The sequence below is a fragment of the Bos indicus genome, chromosome 7 (assembly GCF_029378745.1).
Source record: "Bos indicus isolate NIAB-ARS_2022 breed Sahiwal x Tharparkar chromosome 7, NIAB-ARS_B.indTharparkar_mat_pri_1.0, whole genome shotgun sequence".
Classification (NCBI taxonomy): Eukaryota; Metazoa; Chordata; class Mammalia; order Artiodactyla; family Bovidae; genus Bos; species Bos indicus.
In genome coordinates this window covers 90020025-90046588 of record NC_091766.1, presented here as the reverse complement: position 1 = coordinate 90046588, position 26564 = coordinate 90020025, and the positions used below count along the sequence as shown (strand labels likewise).

At 37.1% G+C, this 26564-nt stretch overlaps 1 protein-coding gene across 1 annotated transcript in view; it reads right to left on the bottom strand.

Annotated features, from left to right (window-relative positions):
• ADGRV1 (adhesion G protein-coupled receptor V1) overlaps positions 1-26564 on the bottom strand; it is a 543203-nt gene that overhangs the window by 395732 nt on the left and 120907 nt on the right. Inside the window, exons 34-45 of the mRNA XM_070794032.1 lie at positions 22905-23114; positions 15693-15823; positions 14534-14633; positions 13378-13557; positions 12480-12643; positions 8467-8560; positions 6319-6397; positions 6080-6218; positions 5320-5461; positions 3483-3745; positions 1470-1645; positions 549-673 (exon numbers count right to left, since the gene is read on the bottom strand). Coding sequence (XP_070650133.1) covers positions 549-673; positions 1470-1645; positions 3483-3745; positions 5320-5461; positions 6080-6218; positions 6319-6397; positions 8467-8560; positions 12480-12643; positions 13378-13557; positions 14534-14633; positions 15693-15823; positions 22905-23114 — 1803 coding nt within the window. The remainder of the gene's footprint in view (positions 1-548; positions 674-1469; positions 1646-3482; positions 3746-5319; positions 5462-6079; positions 6219-6318; positions 6398-8466; positions 8561-12479; positions 12644-13377; positions 13558-14533; positions 14634-15692; positions 15824-22904; positions 23115-26564) is intronic.

Genomic DNA, 26564 nt, shown 5'->3' with positions numbered 1-26564 from the left:
CCCTAAAATAAAGACTAATGTATGTGATAATATCCTTCAAGTTCTTAAATGATTTGGTCTTACCTAGCTCTCCAAACTCAACACTCCCCTTATTTCTAAACCCAGTGCCCACTCTTCAGTTTTTTACTTATATGCTCTACACTTCTGCCTTGGCTTCCTGCTTTCTCTGGTATGTTCCTCTAACTCAGGTCTTTGCATAATCCCCACTCATCATCAAGTCTTACTTCAAACCCTGACACCCCTGGGAAGCATTGTCTTATGTTCTCACACTTAGAACTTCACCTTTAAAAAACATTTATTATAGTTCAAACTACAAACTGATTTTTATTTATTTCTTCCTCTCCCTAAACTCTGAGCTCCACAAGTTCAGTATCATGCTGGACACAGGACACAGTCAACAAACATTTGTGAATGCAATCAAAGAATTAAATATTTATAATCTATTTTCAATACAGCCATAAGATCCAACTCATAATGGAAAATGTAAATCTTAAACACGCAATCTTTCTTGGTTATAGAATTTTGTTCTTACAAGAAACTAAACGTACTCATGCCAAAGGCTGTTTCAGAAACTGTCTCCCACTCCACACTCACGGCTAAATCAATGCCATTAGTACGCGACACACTTAAGTATACTGTCCTGTTGGCTTCTTCAATGCTTACAGAGGTGGCTCTAAAAGAAACAAATGGTTGCAGAAAGGAGAAAAAGTATATCATTTCTACATATTAAATATCTATATCACATTGCTAATATATATTTAATACACTATTAAACTTACACAAATCAAGATGAGATCCATCCACAAATTTTACACAGCAGGGAGGCTAGAATCTACAGCTCAAAACATTCATTTATGAGGATTTTCAAAAGTACAATGATCTCATACTATGAAAGTAAGAAACTGCTAAGTGTCAGAAACTTCACACCACATATTCGAAAACAAAGCTCTGTCATTCCTAAGTTTCTTTTCATGTACATCAAAACCACTTAACAGAGAAAAAAACAAATCAGAAAATTCTTAACGTTAATAAAACTAGATCTGGAATATTTTTAAGATATTAAAAAAATATATATTTGTTAACTTCTAGATGTAATTTCTAAAGCCCAATCATGTTAATATATGATTGATTGAAAAGTCATACACAAAACGTCATTCATTTAATTTGAGCTCCTAAACATAATTTATATTGTTCCTCATTTTTTATTATTATTGAAAACACAAAATAGTGCTCTTGCCTGACAGTGTGGATTCTGAGCAAACAAGAATTCTAACAACACCATTTAAATAGGGCATCATTACGTTTTGATGCTTCCTGTTATGACGACATGTGGCCTCTCTGGATCTATCAGCTAGAGCTCATTTTAAACATTCCCATTATAACAGAGATCAGTTTTCCTATGCATTTTCTTTATATCACATTTCCCACTTAGCTTCAGAAATGACAGTTTTCTTATGAATACACTATACCTATTTGCAACTGCAGAGATACTGAATAGCCCCAAAGGGGCCTGGTTCTGCAAAACGGTTATCAGAGTTTGAACATGTGCCCCTAGTCTAGCACCTCCCGTCGGATTAAACAAGGTGCAAACAAAATGCTCATCCATCTCTGGTTCTGTGTCCAGTATGGCAGAGATGTGGAGGGCCTGAAAACATAAGCAAAAAATTATTACTAGAATTCAGTATTTTTGCCACATACATATAGAGTAATTTGACATTTTTTGACAACAAAATAATACTTTTGGAAAATATCACCTCTTTTTTAATACCGATCCTCAAAATGTAGTAGTAACAACTGTCTCAAGTTACAGCTTTCAAGGTTATCAACACTGTGACTTAGTCCACTGAAAAGTCTAAAAATAAATATGTATAGTATTTGAAAATATCATTGAGATTTAAAAACTAAATTTAGGTCTTCATTTTTTGCTACTTCTTTATCCTGCCCTAGCTATATAACATTAGTCTCATTTCAGCCTAGGACTTGCGCTTAAAAAGCACAAATTAGAAACAACCCCATATGTTTATCAACAGGAGAATGGATAAACAAACAGCCATCTGTTCAATGAAATGCTACCAGGCAATTAAAAAAAGCATTAACTACTCACGTGTGCAATCAAAATTGTGTTGACCAAAAGAAGCTAGACACAAAAAGAATTAATACTGTATGACTCTATTTATAAGAAGTTCAAGAATCAGTAAAATGAGTCTTTGATGATAGAAACCAGAAAGCATTTTCGTCTGGGGAGGGTAAGGGACAAGAAGGAAACTTCTGCCTGATGGCAATGTTTAACACATTAATCCGAGTGGTTGTTAGGTTGATGGATACATATTTTTAAAGTCACTGACCCATGCGCCTAAAATTTTTGTATTTTACTGTTCATACCTCAGAGAATAAAAATATGTGGGGAAAAAGGTAATTACAGAGGTAAGAGAAAAACCTATTTAGTCCAATTTGTTCAAACATTTAATTTACCTAATGAATAGAAAGGTCTTTAAATACACCATGAAAAAGTCTTTTAAGAAAAAAGTATATAACAAGTTTAAAATATACAAAAAGTTAAATAAACAAAGTTTAAAATATTTTTTAAAAAAGGAAAGCATGTGAATGTAAAGCAACAGAAAATTCATAAAATACTTCAAATTTGAATTCTTTTTATCTGTATCAAGGTGTAAGTGTCCCTGAACAAATCAATTAAATGTTCTAAATTCCCAAAAACAAAAAAAAAACTGGACATGTAAATAAATATGAATTCAAAAGTATGTTGAAGGTTACACAAATTGATCATAAATAAAATTATTTAATTATTAGATAGATTGCTTTCCAGTGAATATTTTAAAATATATTATTTTAGATATTATACTTTATATACTTGGCTTAAAAATAGCTTAAGCTAATACAATTAGTTGTTTTAAACCTCAACTGTGTTTTAAAAATAAAGTTTAGTAGCAGGAGCAGAAAATTATTACCATACAGAAAAAGAAGTTTCAGAAAGTGAACTTCTGCAAGCATAGTTCAATTTATGATTAATTCTAAATCCAGCATTCTGCCTCCAATAAGCTATTCTTGTTTTCATAAGATACTTGCTTCTCAAACAAGCTGTCTGAAGGAAGCAGCTGTATTTTAATAACAATGTGGCAAAAAGAATTACTACCTACTGCTTATGACTGCAATGAAGGGCCTGGAGTTTCTTGTAGTTTATGATTTAAAGGCAATAACGTGAAGCATGCCATTTAAATATACTTAACATTCAAAGCACCAATATGCATATTTTCTTTGTTATTTGCACATTTCACAACTCTGTTAATGGAGCAAATTTCTCCAGCTGCATTCTATACAGACAATACAGTAGTAATCTAGTCATTATCTTCACCTATCCCCTAACCTGGATTTTTTTTTTCTTTCTAAGATCAAGGGGGCTCCTCTAAGAGAAAATTATTTCGTAAATATTAATCATTCATTCTCATTAAAGGTTCACCCTGTACCTTGAAACGAACACCTTCTTCTAAAACAACATAGCCTTTGGAAGGAGTCAGGTCTTTCGACTCCATTGAAGAATTCACTTCGGTCACAATGAACTGAACGGTCACAGTTCCAAACAGCCCTTGGGCAGGCTCCCGAATAACGTACAACACTGCCATACTCTCCTGGATGTAGACTGCTGTCGGTTCTCGTAGGAAAAAGTGCTCACTGTTGTTAAACGACAGAACTCCAGGGCCATCGTCATTAGCAAGGATGGTAACGAAGGCTGTCAGCATAAAAATATTAGAACAACAAATTAAAATAGAATGGGTTATAAGTGGTGGGAAGTATGTGGATACTTCATTGTAAACTAGTCCAATGCTTTTCTAGATCATCTTAAAAATAAATGTTAAAAGGCATTTAAGGAAATTCTACACTCACTCATGATATAAATAAAAAGACTCAGTAATCTTGAGACAAAAGGCAGCTTCTTCAATGTGATACTTCAATGTGATACTACAATGTGATACTTCAATGTGATACTTCAATGTGAAACTTTAGTAGCCAACAGAAAGTACTAAAGTTTAATGCTGAAACATTAGAAGACAGTGATGCCTCTCATCACTGCTACTGTTCAGCACTGCCCTGGAGCTACCAGCCAAGCAACAGGTATAAAAGCAACGGAAAGGAAGCATCAGCATCCACTATTTCCAGACATCCTGATTATCTTCCTCAAGAAGGCAAGAGAAAAAATGAACTATTACAAGAGTTCAAAATATAAGCTAAGTAACCTTCAGAAATCAAGCGCTTTCTGTCTTCTACTACCACTACTAATAATGGTAATTAACAGCCAAAACAACAACTGCTACTACTGAGAACTTACAAATTTCTTAACCAGCATTTTTAACTCGCTGAATTCTCACAGTATCCCCATGGGGTAGATTCTATTATTACTCTCATTTTACAGAACTGATGACTGAAGCACAGACAGGCAATGCGTGGACATTCACAAGCCTGGATGTGGCAGGAATGGCTGTCAAAGCTAGGAAGTCTGCTTCAGAGCATGCATTCTAAAAGATAATAATAATACGTCTATATATCAGATATGTGCTGTGCTGTGCTTAGTTGCTCAGTCATGTCTAACTCTTAGTGACCCCGTGGACTGCAGCCTGCCAGGCTCCTCTGTCCATGGGGATTGTCCAGGCAAGAATACTAGAGTGGGTTGTCATGCCCTCCTCCAGAGGATCTTCCCAACCCAGGGATCGAATCTAGGCTTCCCACATTACAGGCGGATTCTTTACCCTCTGAGCCACCAGGAAAGCCCAAGAATACTGAAGTGGGTAGTCTATCTCTTTTCCAGGGGATTTTCCTCACCCAGGAATCGAACCAGGGTCTCCTGCATTGTAGATGGATGTATAATCACTTAACAATATAATTACAAGGGACCTAGTTCATAATAGCAACATAATGCTGCTGCTAAGTCACTTCAGTCGTGTCCAAGTCTGTGCGACCCCATAGACGGCAGCCCACCAGGCTCTCCCGTCCCTGGGATTCTCCAGGCAAGAACACTGGAGTGGGTTGCCATTTCCTTCTCCAAAGCATGAAAGTGAAAAGTGAAAGGGAAGTCGCTCAGTCGTGTCCGACTCTTAGCAACCCCATGGACTGTAGCCCATCAGGCTCCTCCATCCATGGGATTTTCCAGCCAAATATCTAGGAATCAAAGTAAAAAGACTTACATGAAAAAAACTGCACGATGTGAGTGTGTGACTGTGGCACATGCTGTCAATGCCCCCCCATACCACAGGGCTCACTTAGGAGTGAAGAGAGGTGAGAGGGAGCTGTGTATAAATCATCAATTACCTATTATATTTTCCCCCAGCTCCAGTCCAGGAGAAGGATTTGTTAAAATCAGCTGAAATGCTTCATCTCCTTCTGGAATGTCATCATCAAGAATCATGATGTCAACGTTTTTATACCTTTCTCCATTAGCGAAATGAAGAATCTGGTCCAAGAGGCAGAAGTAGGCAGTATTATATTTTAATACACTGAGTCATTTTTAAATGTTTGGAGATAAATGTGAAATAAGCTATTTACAGGACTTTTCCCTTACTTTTTCATGACCTTTTTTTTTTTTTTCAATTAAGTTTAAAAAGCAGTAGGAAGAAAGGAAACATTTGACTAAGCAGTAAAAGGCAACAAGAGACAAGACAAAAAATATTTTCAAACACTAAAGGTGTTTCAGTAAAGTAAAACAAAGAAATGAAAGCAGTAACATTTTCAAGAGGCATAAGAAGCACTCTGGTAAGGTCATCTAATGATATAAACTCTTTAACACAATAATGTGTGCCCTCCAGTATCAAATATTGCAATTAGACAGCAAATGAATAAAAAAAAGTGAGTATCAAATATTACAATAAAATAATGAATGAAGTGAAATACAGAATAATCTTTGAAACAGTACTGAAAATTCAATCTATATCATTTACCAAAACAGTGAAGAGAGCTATTCCACCAGGTGGAACTCTTCGGCTCTAACTGACTGTGGAATACAGAGTAGTTTATTATTTCAAGGTTAACTGATGTACAGGCCCTAAATCCCTGTAACTGTCAATGAATTCACCATTGGTGTAAAGGCGTAATCCACTCCCAGCTGTGCTTCCAAATTCTGGGCATACACAAACAGGGAAACGTGGCCAAGAGCCCCTGTCCTCCTCTGGGCTACCAACGTTAGACTTCCTTGGGTTTCATTTACTTCAAACCTATGATAAAGAGAAAACATTCATTTCTACAAGCTTTTATTCACTAGATAGTAAAGAATCTGAAACTCAGTTAAGAGCTCTCACACAGCCTTGGCTTTACCTGCTCTGTCGCCACTCAATTATGCCTCGAGCACCATCATTCGCATCAATGATGATTTGGGCAGTCAAGCCCTCTGAATCTGAAAAAGCACAGAAACATATCTTTAAATAAGCATTTAAAAAGAGAACTATTTGATGCAGAATTTAAAGACCATACCTTTGGTATACAGAGGTACTGTCAACACTAATCAAAAGATGCTAAGATACAAATACTTGTATGAATAAGCAAACTTTTGCTAACAAGAACCACTAACTCATAGAAATCTAATCAACTGAGAACAGGATAAAATAAGCAATTGGAGATATGGTTTTATTTCTATTATTTTAATCCATTTCAAGAGGAAAGGAAAATGGGGATAGCTGCAAGAAGTAGAAAGAAGAAGGAAAAACTGGGGCAAGAAAGAGAGGAAATGCAGAGAAAAATACAGACATCAAAGAGACAGAGAGAGACAGGGGTACAAACAGAAGTTGGGATGGGTGGGAAAGAAGGGGAAAGGTTAGGTGGAATAAAGGCTAAGCTTAACGTAAATTTTCGAATCCCTTTTTATTCTGTATTACACTGTTCACCAAGCTCAGTATGTTACCAATATCTGTTATTCAGTCTTGAAATAGTAACTAAACCAGTTACTGTTTTGCTCTGTTTTTTAATATGTTTGATTTTTATCTTTTAAATTTCAGAAGCTCCACCTTACTCTCGGATCCTTATGACAACTGTCTAGGTGAAGAAGGGTAAGCAGAGTGGCATTCTCTATGAGTCAGGAGATCAATAACGTCGAGGAAGAATACAACATCAGGACTTGTGACTAGAGGCTACAGGGCAGAGGCCCAGTCCCATCATTTCCTAGCTGCGTGACTGCAGCATGATTCCTAGCTTCTCTAAGCCTCAGCTCCCTCATCTGTAAAACGGGCAAACATAACAGACAGTAAAGAATCTGCCTGCAATGCAGGAGACCCAGGTTCGATCCCTGGGTTGGGAAGATCCCCTGAAGAAGGAAATGGCAACCCACTCCAGTGCTCTTGCCTGAAGAATCCCATGGACAGAGGAGCCTGGCGGGCTACAGTGCATGGGGTTGCAGAGTCGGACACAACTGGGTGACTAACACTACTACGACGACTACTACTAAGGAATGAGGGTCTTAATACACACAACACTTGGAAATAAGAGCATTAGAGAGCACTAACCCAAAGCTAAATTGTTCAAATTATCTCTGAGTACAGGGAAGATGATGTACTCTGTGAATTTTCTTAGTGTGAACAATAATAACCTTGTAGTAACTGCTTGATATAAACAGCCCAGTCATTGGAATCATGTATTTCTTTTGTGTAAAAATGGAAACTTTCCAAATAATAAATTAAAAACGGATTATTTCCTTCTGCTACTTTCAAAGTTGTCACACTGAGCAGAAGTGAGTGAGGAAGTCCCACTCCTCAGGCCACAGTTCAGGGCCATGCTTCTCCGCCTTTAACCCAGACTCATCTCCCCTCTGCCAGGAACACCGTCTAACCAAGGCACAGGGAGCAGGCGACCTCAGTGCTACTCACCACACCCCGCCCCCCCCACCAGGCCATCACATCTGAAAGTTTCCAAAAAACTTTCCAGTATCGACTGTCCAAATCGTGAACAGGAGTTTGTGTGTTAATAGGAAGAATTTCTCTTTTTAAAGTAATCTACATAAATTTGTACCGAGGTTCAAGTTTTACCTTTCAGTCTGTAACGAATTAACTGAGTCTTTTCAAAGAGATAAAAAGTCAAAACAGAAGCAGAGAACACAACAAACAAATGCTGTTCTTAATCTAAGAGAAAATAAAAACACCTGATAATCTGGAGATCTAATGAAAACAGCAAATTAAATTTTGAAAGGAACATGACTTCATAAGAACTAATTCTATTTTGAAGATTACAAATTTGTTTATAAAATAATTGCAATGTTTAAAGAAGCATCACACAGGAATTCTTAAATGTCTTTATGCTGTTCGATGCACACAACTACAATATATGAGGGTCTTTAAACCTAAAAGCTCACCATATTTTCACATATAGCTGAGATTAGCAAACTTCACAATGATCATTTCTGATTAAAAACTGAAGAAATTTTATTTCATTTGCAGTGAGTAAACAGAAACAAACAAACAAAAAAGGCCAGCATACCTAATCTAGGAGGAAATGAAGTGAAAGGAGCCATGATAAGTTCCACATGAGTTAAATTCACGAGGAAATATTCTTCTAGTTCTGGTATATCGTCCTGCAAAAATTCACCCATTAAATTCTCTACAATTATGCTCTCAAAGTAATTACCTCTTACAAGCTGCTTTTTGAAATTATCTTTTAAATATGTATATTTAAATGGTATACAGAAAACATAAAAATCCAAACACAGAGTAGAAAAGATTTAAGTCAGGGAAAAAAACATGCCTTTGCAATGATTTTTTTGGATTTAACACCAAAAACAAAAGCAAAGTGGAACTATATCAAACTGAAAAGCTTCCACATAGCAGAAGAAAACATCAGCAAAACAAAAGGCAACCGATCAAATGGAAGAAAATATTTGCAAATCACAAAGATCCAAAATATATTTTAACAGTCGTATAAGTCAATAGCAAAACAACAAATAATCGGATTTAAAATGCAGAGGAATGGAATAGAAATTTTTCCAAGGAGGATATACAAATGGCCAACCTGTGCATGAAAATGCGCTCAATGTCACTAACCATCATAGAAATGCAAGTCAGAACCACAATGAGACATCACTTCACACCTGTTAGAATGGCTATTATCAAAAAGCTATCAGTGTTGGTGAGAATGTGGAGAAAGGGGACCCCTTACACTGTTGGTGAGAGTGTACACTGGTGCAGTCACTGTGCAAAACAACATGAAGGCTCCTGAGAAACTTACAAATAGAACCACCAGCAATCATACACCTGGTATTTATTCAAAGGAAATGAAAATAGAATAATGATGAGGTATACGCACTCCCATATTCATTACAGCATTATTCACAGTGGCCAAGTTACAGAAACAGCCTAAGTGTCCATCAACAGATGAAGGGGTGAGATGTCGTATGTAAGATGGAACATTATTCAGCCACAAGAAAGAAGGAAATCATTCGTTTTGATAACAAAGATGGATCTTGAAGGCATTACGCTAAGTGAAATAAGCCAAAGTTCTACCATACTGTATGGTAGAACTTATATGTGGAATATAAAAAAAAAGAGTCATACTCATTAAACAGAGAATAGAAAACCAGTTGTCAGGGGCTAGGTGGGGAAGTTGGGGGTGGGGATAGGGAAGGAATTGGTAAAAGAGTACAAACTCAGCTAAGGATGACTAAGATCTCAGGATCTAAAGTAAAACACGGTGATTCCAGCTGAAAACACCTTACTGTGTAACTGAAATTTGCTGGTAGAGTAGAACGTGTGTGTTCACACACACACAAAAAGATAAACACATGAGGTGATGGAGGTGTTAACTAGATATGCAGAATCCTTTCACATGTAAATATAAATCAAATCAACACAACATATGCTTTAACTACCTTCCAATTTTATACACTTTTCAAGACTTTACATAAGTTTACCATGCAGTATGGGTTAACTGTACTTCAATAAAGCTGAAATTTTTTAAAAAAAAAACATAAAACTATTAAACTTTTATACCTGATTATACGTTATTATGTTGAACCACATGAAATCATTTTATATTGATTTCAGTTTTTCCCTGGACTAATATGAAAACCAATTATATAACTATACAAGCTTAATATTATTTGAAATATAATAAGAGGAAAAGATTTTAAACTGCTTTCACATCCAATTAAGAGTGAAGAACAGAATAACGCGGTGGGAAAAACACAGGTTTTGTAGTCAAAGAGACCTAATACAGCATTTCTGTAATTTCAGGTGAGTTGTTAAAACTTTCAGGCCTCAATTCTGTCATCCTTTTTTTTTTGGCCACACCGGGTGTTCGTTACTGCACGTGGGCTTTCTCTAGCTGCGGTGAGCAGCGGCCACCCTCTAGTTGCCGTGCACAGGCTTCTCATTGCAGAGGCTTCTCTTGCTGCAGAGCACAGGTTTAGGGCTGGCGGGCTTCAGCAGCAGCGGCTCCTGGGCTCTAGAGCACAGACTCAGCCATTGTAGTGCACAGGTTTAGTTGTCCTGCAGCACATGGGATCTTCCTGGAGCAGGGATCGAACCCATGTCCCCTGCATCAGCATGCAGATGGACCACCAGGGAAATCCAATTCCAATTTATAATGAAGGAAAAATCAGCTACTTTGGGGACTTCCCTGGTGGCTCAGATGGTAAAGCATCTGCCTACAATGCAGGAGACCCAGGTTCAATCCCTGGGTCAGGATGATGCCCTGGAGAAGGAAATGGCAACCCACTCAAGTACTCTTGCCTGGAAAATCCCATGGATAGAGGAGCGTAGTAGGCTACAATGGGGTCGCAAAGAGTTGGACAGGACTGAGCGACTTCACTTTCCCTTTCTTTTTTGGGGGATATTGATTAAAAATATGTAAAACTGGTTAAACATAATGCATAGCAGATGCTTAACCACTGAACCATTAGGGGAAGTCCAATTCCAATTTATAATGAGGGAAATAACAGCTACTTTGGGGATATTGATTAAAAATATGTAAAACTGGTTATACATAATGTATATGGAGTACCTGGCCCTAGAGCGAGTCCCTACAGAGTGATAAATACTAGTGATGGTTAATTTTCACACAATACTATGATTAATGACTAACAAGGCAGGTGCTCAAAACAGGAGGACTAGCAAAACCACATCATCAGCAACTAGACAGACAGCAATATCTACACAGAAATGCAGTGTATATATATATATGAATACATAATATCAGTATATATATCTCTCTCTTCATTTTATTTAATGGAGATATGTTGCCACATGAAAAATTAAGAAAATACAAGTCACTGGCTCTGTCTTCTATAATACACAGACCAATGAATTACAAAATCAGCGATGTACAGGGACTGTCTCCCATCTACCCTCACTGTACCCCGTCCCCACAGAACAACTCTCCTCAGTCTGTATAGACTGTATATATCCCCCTGGCCTGGTTTATTTCTGCACATACAGACTTGTGGTCTTTTAATCTTGTGTTAATAATCTAAGAACAGAAAGGGCTACAAAGACCTAGGGAGAAACAAAGGAAACTTTGAAATTCTGTGTTCATAGAACAAGACTCTGTAAACTAGACCTCTGAAAGGCGACTTTCTGCTTTAAAAACTAACATATCTGAGGAATAATTTATTTTTATTGTTACATTAACAGATACTATATTTGAAAGAAGATCACCTTAAAGTTTCATTAAATCCTGTGTCATATGTCACAGACTGAAATAATGTTACCTTTCATCTTACAGCTTTAGAATTCTCAAATTACTGTATTAGGTCACAGTGTCACAGTAATGAACAAAACAAGAATTACCGACTTCAGATGGTAGATGGTTTAGTACTTATAATTTTGTAAATGTAAAAAGCTTCTGAGAAAATAAGAATTTTTAAGAAACAGAACCCCCAAAATACACAGTAATTGAAAATTCATTTTCTAAGGCAATATTCACTCTCTCCTTCCTCCACCCTCTGCCTCACAGTCATCTCCTACCCTCTCCATAGGTATTATTTTCATAAACCTCTTGGAAGTGAATTTAGGTAGTTGAAACACCAGGTCCCAAAGCAGCACAAGATTCTGCAATGTGAAAAATCATTTAAAACACAATTTCAGTCACCAATGATTACTTTAAGCTTGACCATAATCACATCTTATACCATCAGCCTCTGGTGAGTTTCCTGCTATCTCTAATTTAACCAGTCTTAACAACTAAGACCTGACCTACATGGCTTCACTGCTCCAATGAATCCTTCAGAGTAATCAGAATGCTCCTCTGGAATCTCTCAGGCCAATGCCATCTTAAAGGGGACTTCTCTAAAGAAATTTTCTTTATCAAAAGTTGTTTCTATAATAAAATACACAACAACAGATGACCCTGTCTAGACAAGAACAGAATCCCTGTGTGGTTAAAAAAAGAAATCACAGAAAGAAATAAGCTGATTTAAAGGCACCAGAGCATTTAATCGATTTCTACTTGTTACCTGGCTATTCACGTTTAGTGCAGCAACAGCAAAATAAGTGTTTTACCTCAAGGATAGTAATGTCGATGGCTCCTGCTGTTTCCCCTTCTTCTAAAATCAGAAAGCCAACGACTGGGACAAAGTCCACATCTGGCTCAGCGAGGTTTCCTTCTGTTTGGTTCTTTCGGCTCAACATTCCAGGAACTGTGGCATACGTAACATTAACTGCTCCTAAGTGGATTGGATGGGAAAAGATTTTATAATTAAAATTTTTTTAAAAAATAGGAGGTTCAAGACGGAGGGGACAAAGGTATACCAAAGGTATACCTATGGCCAAAGGTATACCTATGGCCAGTTCATGTTGATGAATGACAGAAACCAACACAATATTGTAAAGCAAACATCCTTCAATTAAAAATAAATAAATTTTTAAAAATAACACTACGAGCTTTTTGACTTTTGTAAAAGCACCTCAGTAGCTACACTGTTGGCCCCCAATTCTTCACCCCTTCCTATGTTTCTGGCCTTTACCATGTAATGGCTCAGTGATACTGCGCTGTGGGCAAGGCAGACCGCCCCGCCTCTAGACTTTGGGTTGACTGTGTAACTTATTTTGGCTGCTAGCGCAAAGACAAAGTGACTGTGTGCTAGTTCTGAGCCTAGACCTGATGGAGTCTGCATGTTTTTGCTCACCCTCAGTGCCTCTACCGGTGGCAGGAGAAGAATGAGAGGCATACTGGAACAGAGTCACCCTGGGCCAAGCCCAGCTGTTAGTGGACCCATAGCCCACCCGCTATCATATGCTGTATGACTGTATATTGTACAGCATCTTGTGACACTAGATAGTACAATATTCATTTTTTTCCCCATTCATGGTTTATTTTAGCAATGACTTTCATCCACCCTAGTAGAATACTTAAAAAGCACCTGCCTGGAAATTCCATTCATTCTAGAGTAACACAAACCTAGAGATCCGAATTCTCTGTTGATGAAAAGCTTAACTGTTGTGTTAGCCTCCTGCAGCAAAACAAATCTTGATGAAAGAGCAAAATTTAACACTCCGTGTGGTTCATCACTGGCTTCTACGGTCAGAACAGCTGCGTATCCTTGAGCGTCGAGCAGAGCGGCGCCTGCTGGTGATACTCCTAAGAAAGTCGGGGACCACAAGAAATCGAAGGGTGATTTGGCATTAACTGCTAAACACTTAAAATATAATCTCACCCTCTGAAACACAGTAAAGTAAGAGAAAGTGGTTACTGTTACTTCTCTAACAGAAGCTACCTTTTACCTCTCTTCTTCTTAGGCAGTAAATCCTGATTCTTTCTTGCTTGACCAGTTATTGTTATTAGTTGCTGTACTGGTCATCTGAATTACAGAAAGTGATCAGAAACTGAGGAAAATACCCAGATTACTTACACAAATTACTAAATCTAATTTATCCCATATAACTGATCCAGAATCCAAACTGGGAGATGGTGATGGACAGGGAGGCCGACGTGCTGCGGTTCATGGGGTTGCAAAGAGTCTGACACAACTGAGCGACTAAACTGAACTGAGTATAAAATTAATTTCACCAAATTCTACCTTTGGAGATGTATTTTATTCCATAGGAAATACTTAGCAAAAATTCTAGAGTTTTTAACTCAATCTATAAGTATTTTCATGCTGAGCTGATTTGTTTGGATCTAAACTGTTACAGGGCAGATGATATTTAAAGTAACATTTTTTAAATTGGTATCCACCTAATCGTTAAATATTGCTGCTGCTGCTGTTGCTGCTGCTAAGTCGCTTCAGTCATGTCCGACTCTGTGCGACCCCACAGACGGCAGCCCACCAGGCTCTCCCGTCCCTGGGATTCTCCAGGCAAGAACACTGGAGTGGGTTGCCATTTCCTTCTCCAATGCATGAAAGTGAAAAATTAAAGTGAAATCGCTCAGTCGTGTCCGACTCTTAGTGACCCCATGGACTGCAGCCTACCAGGGTCCTCCATCCATGGGATTTTCCAGGCAAGAGTACTGGAGTGGGGTGCCATTGCCTTCTCCGATCGTTAAATATAGATAGCAACTATTATTTTTTCTGAAAATAACATACCAGAAAAATAACAATAAAATTCTGCATTACCTTGTGTCCTGACATCATACAGAATGACCTGGTATACTTCTTTCTCCTCAGGAATATTGTCATCCAACAAATGCACAGATATTGTTTTATTCAATGATCCCTGTATCAAACACAAAGAAATTCATCCCTCTACTGTCACTGAGCACAAACTATCTTCTACTTTTACTGTCTTTATAAACCGTGCACCCAAACATAGCTTCACGTACACTGTTCTGTGGCTTAAAAATAAATTATATATTAAAAAGGAAAACATGACTCCTAGGAAAACAGGCTTAAAGTAGATAGAGAACAAATGAGAAGATTTTGAGTGCTGAGTTAATGTATGTAGATCTTATCTAATAAGCAATGTAGCACTACTAAAAATTCCAGACAATGCAACTGTCCGGAGAGATTTCTATGGCAGTGGTGAATGGGAATAACTGGAGTATGGAAAACAAGACCAGTGTTTTAGGGAAACCAGTTAACAGAAGTCAAATGTAATCAAGTAATCAAGGGAGAAGGTTATAAAGGTTTGGCTTATGTTTAGGCAGTGGAAATGAAGAGAAAAAGAATTAAACATGTCAGCAAACGAGAATTCCTATCAAGTGAGGGTGGAAAAGAGAAGATGAAGAGTAACAGTGAAGTAGCACTAACTTAGTACCCAAGAGCTGCTTTTACATAGCTATCTTTCACCAATCATCTTCTTTCCAAATATCAGAAAGAATACCTAAATGCAAGCTCAAAAACACTGTGTGAACAAGAGATAAAAAGACATTTGTTTCTAGGGCTATATTAGCTGTTTCATAGCAGTGAAACATTTAAGTTCCAAGGGCAATTAACGTTCCAAGAGAGTGAGGAGTAAGCAAAGAGGGACGAGAGTGCTCATCATCTGCAGAATGACACAGCTGCCACCAACACTGGGCGGGCAGGAGGCCGAGAGGGCTTGCCCCAGATACGAAGCCAGCGTTTTCTGTTTGCTTAAAGGAGATCTAGTCATGCAAGCACATGTACAAAAACAAACCCCCTCCTGAAGTCTTAGAAATCCTTTGAGTTCCTAAGGAAGTAGCTCCCTCATCAATCTCTGTTAATCCTTCTATTATATCATCAGAATTTTCCCATTTTCCTCACAAAACACAGTTTCCTCCAAGAAGTTCAGTGCAGTTTTTCTTGGTGCTATTACCTCAGGAAAGAAGAGTTGACCAGTAGAGTTAGCAAAATTGAATTCTAGGTTTTGCCCAATAATTTTCCAGTTAATAGTAACATTTCCTCGACCAGGGGGTGTTCTTATCACATGGAACTGTAAGATTTCTCCTGCAAGTCAAATGTACAAATTGATGAATGTTTAATGTAAAATGAACTTATTCATTTGAAGTCAACAAAACCCAAATCCCACACATGCAACTGCTACAACGCCTTTTCTAAGAACATTACAAACCTGGTCTGTTTGCAATTTTCTAGAAGCTTTATACATGCTTAGTGCTTGTTAACACATTACTGCTGATTCCACTTCTAAATACTTCCATTTAGTAGAACTTCAGGAAGTTTAATGTGTAAAAGTTAAAAAGCACATGCTAAAATGGAAAACACAAACTTTTTATACACTCCAAAACATGCACCAGAACAGAAATGTTCTGAAAATTTAATAATTAAGTCCTCATGGTCAAAACTCGCAATAATACAAGTAAATTCTTTCTTCACTTCTCAAAAGGACACAAATTCCTTACACTGGTATGCAATGTGATTTTACACAATGCATGCATAAAAATGCTTGCAAATACCTGAAAATCACATTTCTTTAAATTGTAACTTACATATACCATCAATGATTTTGTTTTATAAAAAGAAATACAAAGGAAAAGTGTCAAATCTGTATATCAACCTCTGTAACTTCACCAAAGTTACAGTTATCCTTCCTGGATAATTGAGGCATTTTAGATACTTTCCATTCCTGGCTTTTATCCTCATGTAATACTTTATAAAACTTAAGAAAATCAAAACAGACTTCTCTTCTAAATTACTTAAAGTGAAAAGTAAGCTCCTATGGAAACTGGTGATGGCTTGCTGAAAATATGCTGCATTCAAAATTTTGATGATGATGAACACATTATACTAAGCATAGTACTAAAATATAATAATAATTTTAAAAAGATAAGTGAATTAATGTTTAAAAAGTTTTAAAAGAACACATCCTTATTCAAATTTTATAGCACAGACATATAGTTGAAATCTATGCATATACATTTAAAAAATCACTTTTATTTAGTTATCTAAACAAGTTAAATACTTCTGACCTTTTTTAAAGGAGAATAGCAATAAAAATATGAACAGCTTTTCCAAATATATTTTAACTACCACAGCTTTTTTACTCTTGAAAATAAAAAAATTAAATAATTACTTCTAACAGGTTTCTTAAAATATCATAAATTTAGAGATTATCTTAATTTCAATTTGTTGTTGTTCAGTCGCTAAGTCGTGTCTGACTCTTTGCAACCCCATGAACTGCAGCACACCAGGCTTCTCTGTCCATCACTATCTCCCTGAGTTTCCTCAAACTCATGTCCATTGAGTCAGTGATGCCATCCAACCATCTCATCCTCTGTCACCCCTTTCTCCTCTTACCCTCAATTTTTTAATTACTAATAAACAAAAATTTTTCATACTAAATTTGAGCACACATAACTTTAATGCAATAAATTATTTGGGGACAGCAGAAAATATAAGACAGCAAAAACATCAGATAGACTTCTAAATAAAATTTCCCAAACTATTCAATATTTAATGTATACATTTTAAAATGTTTCAATATGAAAAAAATTTTTAATTGTATCATGTTAGGAGGCTATGACTTGGATTTTTTCGAAACAGAAAGGAAACACTATTAGAATGTCCAAAGGTTAGGATATAACTGAAAGAATGGGTACAGTCAGCAATAATTGCCATACCATCCAAAACATTTATACTTGTATAACTCAGAGGAATAAAACACAGACACTGTCATGAAACCCTAGAGTAGCTCTTTTGTATACCATGCAGAATTCCACAAGGGTTTATTATTGAAAGCCATGGAGAGACCTTTGGAGTTATGAAGCTGTTTCACCTACAGTGTTGTCTGATGACACAAATAAAAAGTTATATAGAGTCATGGATTTCAAGGAAACATAGTAATATTTAAAAATGAAAATTATGTAAGTTTGAAAAACTACTAAAGATGTAATAAAAATACAAATGGCAAAAAAAATGTAGATCAATGAAAACCCATGTTGAAGGGGAACCTGTACATTTCATAATAAAAAATTACAGTTGTAAGATGGTACATAGAGATTTGGGAATAAATACATCATTAAAAGTGAAACTAAAAATGAAATGCTAAGAAGATGTAAAATCTCCTCTGAACTTATTACATGTGAAAATACTCAGTCTAATACCAATTTTAAGACCACTTTTGAAAATTTAACGATACCACGCAAGTAACTTGCAAGAAAATATGACAAGAAACACAATTTGAAGCACAACACACACTCATAAAAGGTAAATCAAACATTCCTTAAACACATAATTGTATAAAGCTACTGAAAATCATATCAATAGTATGAATGATGTGAAGACTTTCTATTAATCAAAAAACTCTGCCTCTTTAAGGAAGACTGCTAAGAATTAGGTCCATTTGAAATGCTTCCTAGGAAAAGTTAGCGGAAAGCTACCTTCTACCTAGAGAAGGAGTCAAAGAATATAGGAAAAGGAAAAAATTAGAAATAGGTGCTCAGTTTTCTAAATATAAGGGAAGGACAGAAGATAAGGCCTAGAGAGGGAAAGTCAAATTTTCAGATAACAAATGTCTCGACGCACTGCTTCTAGTTTTTTCCCAAGATGAAGCCCTAGGGAGGGCCCTCCCCTACGGAAAAGTCTAACTCCTGGAAAATCATCTTGATATGAAGTCGAGAGTCTAGCAAAAGTCAGTGATACATTTTAACTCTAAGCACATGATCTATCATATGCACCCTTGGCCTAGCCTAACACAAATGAGAATTAGGCATAAAATTTGTTTTAATAACCCAGAGTGTTTCATCTACTTGTTGCAAAACAAATCAGGATTCTTCTCACAAAGATAAACATCAACTACAATGTGTATAACAATAATGGAAAATAAAATATGGGAAACATGTTTTAATAGATTCATGTATACATGGTACACAGGTACCATCCAGATTGACTGTGATCTACAACAGAAAATGATTTAAAACAACTACAGAAATACAAATAGTACGAAACACATACTGTCAATAAGAACAGTTAAGATAGAAAGTTGAATGCTTCTAATATAGCAGTTTGATAAATATTTTTTAAAGAATCACATCTCTTGTTCAAATATTTGCCTACAAAAGATATATGCTGTCTCTAAGAAAAGGAAATATTTTAAATCTATTGAACATGACATAATGATTCTGATGCTGCAGAGCTGTGTGAAGTGAACCATCTAACACAGATTTATAAAGAGTGCATTTATACACAGCATGCGATAAAAACCTACTCTCCCATATTTCTCAATTCTGCCCATTACATTTGAAAGAAAGTAATATTTACCACTGGGCATCTATCCAACTGCCTTAGGACAAAAATGTAGAAGTAGGACTTTACAGAATTCAATATATTGTTAAACACCAGGGCAATTCCTCCCCATGAACTGAAAATGTATCCTAAAGCCAGAAGTTCAGCACAGTCCACATTTTAAAACTAATCACATAAATGAAACTCCAACACTAGGTCAAAAGCAATGTTAACACTGCCCAAAGCACACATGGTATTTTTATAATTTCATTTCCTTAGCAGTTATCTTTGAAGAATCACCCTGAAGTTTTCATTTTTGTAAACTTCTGTGTGATATATATTTCTCTATGCAATTTTGCAGTAACATAAAGAATACACACACAAAATGCTGAATTCTTGAGGCTGAACATAATGCTTTTGAAAAAAAAGAAAATTAACTTAGACTCTAAGAAAAGGTTCAGGAGGAAAGGGAAAGAAAAGTAAACTAAAAAAAAATAGAAATTTCTTTCATTTTTTATTTGGAAAATGTAAAAAGTCTAGGGAGTACTAATAAATGAAAGCAATTCATCTTTCTGCTTCCTGTACCAAACTCATGCTCACAAGTTGATATGATAAAGCGGCTATTTAACCAATAACACACGTGGACCATGTGTTTTAAGAATCAATCATTTTTCCTGTTTGCATCCTCCTGCAGATATTTAGCTGCTGGAAACTGCAGAGACCACAATCTGGCTTTCAGGCTAAATTCGGTCAGGTGAAAGAGAACACGGGAGTCAGAACGTGCAGTTTCTCCAAGACGACTAGGAGCTCAGCAGAGAGCCTAAGTTTCTTCAGAGCCCCCAACCTACCACTACCGCCACCATCCAGATTTCCTTAAGATGAATGTTATGACACTAGCTCCTTCACAGTTCGAATCCCCTTAAAGTGATCCAGGACATCCAAATACTTTTGTACTCCTAGAAAAAAAATCCCATCATATTGCTGAAAACCCCATTCCAGTACTCTTGCCTAGAAAATCCCATGGATGGAGGAGCCTGGTGGGCTGCAGTCCATGGGGTTGCTAGAGTCAGACACGACTGAGCAACTTCACTTTCACTTTTCACTTTCATACATTGGAGAAGGAAATGGCAACCTACTCCAGTGTTCTTGCCTGGAGAATCCCAGGGATGGCGGAGCCTGGTGGGCTGCCATCTATGGGGTCGCACAGAGTCGGACACGACTGAAGCGACTTAGCAGTAGCAGCAGCAACAGAGCAGCTTTTAAGTCCTCCAGTAAATCTAATACTTTCTGGTTACTGAATTTATACCCTCCATGAAACTAACACTTTTATCCTCTTCTTCTACATTACCTTCTTCTCTGTATTTCTTCAACAAAATAAAAACAAGTCCAAAATACTCTATGTTTTACTATCTACAATGTAAAAAGTCTAGCGAGTACTAACTAATGAATGCAATCCATCGTCCTACTTCCTGTACCAAACTCATGCTCACAGGTTGATATGATAAAGCAGATTTATTATATCTACTTTATCGTATCAGATATGATATGATAATCATATCAGCTTTCTCCAGTTTTTCTCCTTTCCTTGCTCTCAGAGCCAATAAGCTGAATATCCCCTAAGGCAGTGCTTCTCACCCCTAAAGCAGTGAAAGACAAGGGGTTTTTGTTTTGTTTTCCTTGATCTATCATAGACTGACACTTTTGTAAAACAGAAAAAAAATGAGTAGGTAAGTTAAATGTCAAAAGGACACACATACAAAGTATAAGCCCAAAGATATCACTTTTGGATTTCACAGCAAAATGAGATTATAAAAGTCTCTAGAAAAGATTATTTCAATTTTTGAATTTATCTTGTCACAAACCAGAAGCAACAAACACTCTGTGTGAAGACATCAACTTGAGGATCAGACTTTGAGGGGCTAACTGCCCCCAGGGTGTCTACATCCTGTCTTTTATCCTCAGTAATTTGCTGTCCATCCCAAGTTCTCCTCTAAAATTCCTCTGCCGTTACTACTGCTTCCTATAGTCCATTTGGGAATCTAATCTCACTGGTTGCCCAGGTTAGTACGGCACAGACACAAGGCTTACTTTCTTCTGATAACTAATGAGAACACACTCTTATCTTGGTCTCTTCCCACTCCGCTGGCAGAGCGTTCTCTCCCCTCTCTCCTTTGCCTTTTGCCTTTCCTGGACCCTCACCTGGTATTTCACACAGCTCCATCCTTGACAATTTGCCTTTCTTCCTCCGATCACCATAATCTTAGTAATTTTCCTGATTCCAACTATTATCTCTAAAAATCCAATTCGTCTAACTCGAGATAGAGTCAGCTTCTCTCACCCATTTCCTCCTCTCACATGGACACTGTTACTCAAATTCATTATTCTTTCAACTCAAATATTTACCTGACATTCCTGCATAGCCAAGTTCTGCAGTAGACATAAGTTCAAGCAAAACAAAGCTTCTTCTCCCAAGGTGCCCTACAGCACACGCTCTGGATTCAGACAGCACTAGGTTTAAGCCCCACCATGAATAACTACGTGCTGGGTAGTCCCTCAAACATTCAGTTTCCTTGTCTGAAAACCTGATGTATATCATCATACCCACTTCATAGCCCTGTTGTTGAAATTAAGCAAAATAATGGATGTAAAATGTCTGGCAGGCAGAAAACACTCAATAAATGTTATTGTTGTTGTCATTATTATTAAGATTAACTTATCCTGCGGTGACGTTTTACTCATATTATACTACAAATAATTTTTTGAGAGTTGATGATCTGTCTTTAGACTGGATTTACAGCAATTCGTTAGTCACTTTTACTCACTGTTGCTATGACAATATGAGATTCTAAACCATTAATAAGAGGGAAGAGTGTTGGAAAATGTCTCAGATATTTGCATTAAGTTGAATAAACTTGCAAGTTGGGAATATGCTAAGGTAAAACATGATGCACACTAAAATGCCCTCAGTTTCCAGCACAGCCGCAACACTAGCTATAGGATTCTGTCCAGTCTCTTAATTTGTGTGTCAGTTTTCTCATCGTAAAAACCAAAGTCCAAATGCATGATCTATATCCTTTTCATTTCTTAAATCTTTGAGATACGATTATTTTTAAACATAAATTATAGTGAAACACAATCTATAAATACCAGTTTTATCTCAAACAGAATTATTCAAAGATAAAAACATTGTCCTGATGCTTTACACAAACAAAAAGCAGCCTATAAACATAAACCCTATATTGATGTAAACCCTAAATGAGGTAAAATATTAAGTTTCAAAGAAATTACTGTTTTTTATGGGAAAAGGGGATACTTTATAAATTTTCTAATTTGGCACTTAGTTCATAAATATACTGCCATACAAATATAAAATCCAGGCTAAAATAGTCACTGATTAGAAACTACTATTTGTTTGGAACAGTCAATATTTCACCATTTAATATCAACATTTAATCCTTAGCATACATATGCTATGCGCCTAAAACTAGGCTAAGCACTTCGCATTTAGAGCTAATTTAATCCTCACACAGAAACCAATGAAGGAAATAGTATTTCCCGTAATTTAACAGATGAGAAAGCTGAGCATCCCAGGTTTGACCAACTTCCTTAAAATCACACTAGTGGGGAGTGGCAAGCTAGAACACAATACCAATCTGTGAGGCTCCTGAATCGAGTTAAACAGATCGAGTTATACAGCCCTCTCCCAAATAAGCTCCACATATATTAACAGACCCAGCTGTACAAAATAATGAAAGAATTTGTAAAAATGGGAAACTTTAAAAGACAAGACAAAAAATTACCTCCATGGAAAAGAGAGTGAATGTGCTCAGCAATAAAAAGAACCCACCTTCAGGACCTATGACAGATCTAGAAGTGGTTTGAAAGCCAACAACGCCCGCCACGTTGTCATTGGCCAGAATGTTCACTCTGACGGTGTCGGAACTGGGCAAAATTCTACTTCCACCTTCCGTGTACACCAAACTAACCACAATGATTTCATCATCCTCTGGCTCAGAGTCATCCAAAATGGTCAAAACGGCAACCTTTTTGGTTTCACCTGTGAAGAATTAATGGGATAAAACCTAAGTAAGAAAATCATCAACAGAGAATTCACAAAGGCCGAAAATAACTTCCTTCAAAAACTGGTAAGTTAAAATGTGTGGGTGCTTGGTTGCTCAGTCATGTCGGACTTTCTGCAACCTCACAGACTGCAGCTTGCCAAACTCCTTCCTCTGTTCATGGCATTTCCCAGGCAAGAATACTGGAGTGGGTTGCCAATTTCTCCTCCAAGGACTCTTCCCCACCCAGGGATTGAACCTGTGTCTCCTGCATTGGCAGGTGGATTCTTTACCATCGTGCCACCTGGGAAGTCCTTTAAGTAAAAATACATGAGTGAATTATAACAGTTCAATATCTTGAGCAACATTAGTGTCACTGTAAGCAAATGTACTGCAGCCATGAAATTATAAGATGCTTGCTCCTTGGAAGAAAAGTTATGACCAACCTAGACAGCATATTAAAAAGCAGAGACATTACTTTGCCAACAAAGGTCCCTCTTGTCAAAGCTATGGTTTTCCCAGCATTCATGTATGGATGTGAGAATTGGACTATAAAGAAAGCTGAGCACCGAAGAATTGATGCTTTTGAACTGTGGTGTTGGAGAAGACTCTTGAGAGTCTCTTGGACAGCAAGGAGATCCAACCAGTCAAACCTAAAGGAAATCAGTCCTGAATATTCATTGGAAGGACTTCAGCATCAGTCCTTCCAATGAATATTCAGGACTGATGCTGAAGCTGAAACTCCGATACTTTGGCCACTTGATGCAAAATTTGGAAAAGAAGAAGTAAAACTCTCACTATTTGCAGATGACATGATCCTCTACATAGAAAACTCTAAAGACTCCACTAGAAAATTACTAGAACTAATCAATGACTATAGTAAAGTTGCAGGATATAAAATCAACACACAGAAATCCCTTGCATTCCTATAGACTAATAATGATAAAACAGAAAGAGAAATTAAGGAAACAATTCCATTCACCATTGCAATGGAAAGAATAAAATACTTAGGAATATATCTACCTAAAGAAACTAAAGACCTACATATAGAAAACTATAAAACACTGGTGAAAGAAATCAAAGAGGACACGAATAGATGGAGAAATATACCATGTTCATGGATTGGAAGAATCAATATAGTGAAAATGAGTATACTACCCAAAGCAATTTATAGATTCAATGCAATCCCTATCAAGCTACCAACAGTATTCTTCACAGAGCTAGAACAAATAACTTCACAATTTGTATGGAAATACAAAAAACCTCGAATAGCCAAAGCGATCTTGAGAAAGAAGAATGGAACTGGAGGAATCAACCTACCTGACTTCAGGCTCTACTACAAAGCCACAGTTATCAAGACAGTATGGTACTGGCACAAAGACAGAAATATAGATCAATGGAACAAAATAGAAAGCCCAGAGATAAATCCACGCACATATGGACACCTTATCTTTGACAAAGGAGGCAAGAATATACAATGGATTAAAGACAATCTCTTTAACAAGTGGTGCTGGGAAATCTGGTCAACCACTTGTAAAACAATGAAACTAGAACACTTTCTAACACCATACACAAAAATAAACTCAAAATGGATTAAAGATCTCAACGTAAGACCAGAAACTATAAAACTCCTAGAGGAGAACATAGGCAAAACACTCTCTGACATACACCACAGCAGGATCCACTATGACCCACCTCCCAGAATATTGGAAATAAAAACAAAAATAAACAAATGGGACCTAATTAACCTTAAAAGCTTCTGCACATCAAAGGAAACTATTAGCAAGGTGAAAAGACAGCCTTCAGAATGGGAGAAAATAATAGCAAATGAAGCAACTGACAAACAACTAATCTCAAAAATATACAAGCAACTCCTACAGCTCAACTCCAGAAAAATAAATGACCCAATCAAAAAATGGACCAAATAACTAAATAGACATTTCTCCAAAGAAGACATACACACGGCTAACAAACACATGAAAAGATGCTCAACATCACTCATTATCAGAGAAATGCAAATCAAAACCACTATGAGGTACCATTTCACACCAGTAAGAATGGCTGCGATCCAAAAGTCTACAAATAATAAATGCTGGAGAGGGTGTGGAGAAAAGGGAACCCTCTTACACTGTTGGTGGGAATGCAAACTAGTACAGCCACTATGGAGAACAGTGTGGAGATTCCTTAAAAAACTGGAAATAGAACTGCCTTATGATCCAGCAATCCCACTGCTGGGCATACACAGTGAGGAAACCAGAAGGGAAAGAGACACGTGTACCCCAATGTTCATCGCAGCACTGTTTATAATAGCCAGGACATGGAAGCAACCTAGATGTCCATCAGCAGATGAATGGATAAGAAAGCTATGGTACATGTACACAATGGAGTATTACTCAGCCATTAAAAAGAAAACATTTGAATCAGTTCTAATGAGGTGGATGAAACCGGAGCCTATTATACAGAGTGAAGTAAGCCAGAAGGAAAAACACCAATACAGTATAATAACGCATATATATGGAATTTAGAAAGATGGTAACAATAACCCTGTGTACGAGACAGCAAAAGAGACACTGATGTATAGAACAGTCTTATGGACTCTATGGGAGAGGGAGAGGGTGGGAAGATTTGGGAGAATGGCATTGAAACATGTAAAATATCATGTATGAAACGAGATGCCAGTCCAGGTTCAATGCATGATACTGGATGCTTGGGGCTAGTGCACTGGGATGACCCAGAGGGATGGTACGGGGAGGGAGGAGGGAGGAGGGTTCAGGATGGGGAACACATGTATACCTGTGGCAGATTCATTTTGATATTTAGCAAAACTAATACAATTATGTAAAGTTTAAAAATAAAATAAAATTAAAAAAAAAAAAAAGAACTGACTCATTGGAAAAGACCCTGATGCTGGGAAAGATTGCAAGCTGGGGGAGAAGGGGACGACAGAGGATGAGATGGTTGGATGGCATCACCGACTCAATGGACATGAGTTTGAGTAAGCTCATGGTAAGTAAGTTGGTGTTGGACAGGGAAGCCTGGAGTGCTGCAGTCCATGGGGTCGCAAAGAGTCAGACACAACTGAGCGACTGAACTGGTATGTTAGCCTGTATATCCTTTTCACTTATAAAGCACTGTAAAATTTCATTAACATGGACAGACTGTGGAAAGGAAATTTTGAATTTGGAAAGTTAAAGGGTAGAATTATTTCAAGGAATCCTGGTTTTATTCCTGGTGTCTAGCCTAGAACCATGACCTAGCTAGGGGAAGAGACTCTGAAGTAACTACTGTTTAGATATAGTTCCTTCCACAAAGATGGATCTCATTCTCATCCTGGTGTTACTGTGAATGATTTTCAGATAACCAGCCCAAAACTTCCCTGAAAGACCAAGGACACTTAGGGAATAGTGGTCAAAATGAGATTCTGAGGCAAAGAAGCCACCTAAATGGGA